This window comes from Penaeus monodon, chromosome 23 (genome assembly GCF_015228065.2).
Source record: "Penaeus monodon isolate SGIC_2016 chromosome 23, NSTDA_Pmon_1, whole genome shotgun sequence".
In the NCBI taxonomy this organism is placed as follows: Eukaryota; Metazoa; Arthropoda; class Malacostraca; order Decapoda; family Penaeidae; genus Penaeus; species Penaeus monodon.
This window is the reverse complement of record NC_051408.1, coordinates 15,838,686-15,839,696: the sequence shown is the minus strand read 5'-3', so window position 1 is coordinate 15,839,696 and position 1,011 is coordinate 15,838,686. Positions and strand designations below refer to the sequence as shown.

General features: G+C 38.5%; 1 protein-coding gene across 6 annotated transcripts in view; it reads right to left on the bottom strand.

Moving 5' to 3' along the window:
- Positions 1 to 1,011, bottom strand: part of LOC119587818 (inosine-5'-monophosphate dehydrogenase 1b-like) — a 51,071-nt gene that overhangs the window by 44,083 nt on the left and 5,977 nt on the right. For all 6 annotated transcript variants that reach the window (XR_005230022.1, XM_037936522.1, XM_037936517.1 and 3 more), the window contains exons 9-10: positions 813 to 915; positions 169 to 325 (exon numbers count right to left, since the gene is read on the bottom strand). Coding sequence is in view for 5 of the 6 variants with exons in the window: in XM_037936522.1 (XP_037792450.1) it covers positions 169 to 325; positions 813 to 915 (260 nt within the window). In the remaining variant the exon portion in view is untranslated. The remainder of the gene's footprint in view (positions 1 to 168; positions 326 to 812; positions 916 to 1,011) is intronic.

Genomic DNA, 1,011 nt, shown 5'->3' with positions numbered 1-1,011 from the left:
ATAATCCAAGATGTCTGTACCGAGATCAGGCAATTGTACATGAATAATGATGTACTGTTGGTCAGTGTGATGTGGAGTAAGGAATGTTTATACACAGTATGAAGATTTTTAAAGGAAGACATCAATCACAATGACTACCATAAGAAAGACCAAAGCTGAAGTGCTCACCCATGGAAATATCTATCAGCAGCTGCGCCCTGGGTATCCTTACGGTCCATGGCTTCCAGGGAGCCCATACCGCGGTACTTCTTGAGCCTCACACCATTGCTAAAGAAATATTCTCCTGGTGCTTCTGAAGTTCCAGCTAGCATAGAACCCATCATTACTGTAAAGGGTACAAATGGGTTAATAGTGTGTTTTTGAGAAAGGGCTTTTGGGAAATATTACTGAACCGTATACAGTGATTACTTTTTAGACACCTATATTGGATTACAGTGAAATGAAAAAAATAAATCAATTAAACATATACACATATACACTTGTTTCTCTCTCTTCATAGCAAATCCTGTGAATAATAACCCTCGATAACAAAGCCTTGAGGCTGGCAAGCAGGATAAAGGATCCGAGTGATTTTTCATTAAAATGTGAACCCTATTTTCTATCCATAACAACAGAACTTATGTTTTACTCATTATCAACTATTCTATGACTATTCTGAAAGTCACCACAGATGAATCAGTTAAGATTTCCCATGCTACCTATCAATGGATATCTTATGAAAGCCTATATATCTAATAATCTACCTTATCTACCATAAAAAATACTTTTTCTTCATTTCTTCATTTCACTATCAACAATTCCTCACAATATACCTGTGGATGCACCCAATGCAAGTGCTTTGATGATGTGGCCTACGGAGGCAATACCACCGTCAGCCATCACAGGTACACCAAACCGCCGAGCATACTCAGCCACCTGGAGAGGGAAGGAGAAAAGTGAAGAAATACAGAAAAGCCACAGAAGGTCAGTAATAAATAATGAAAGGAAGGAAGAAGAAAGCAGGTAACTGAG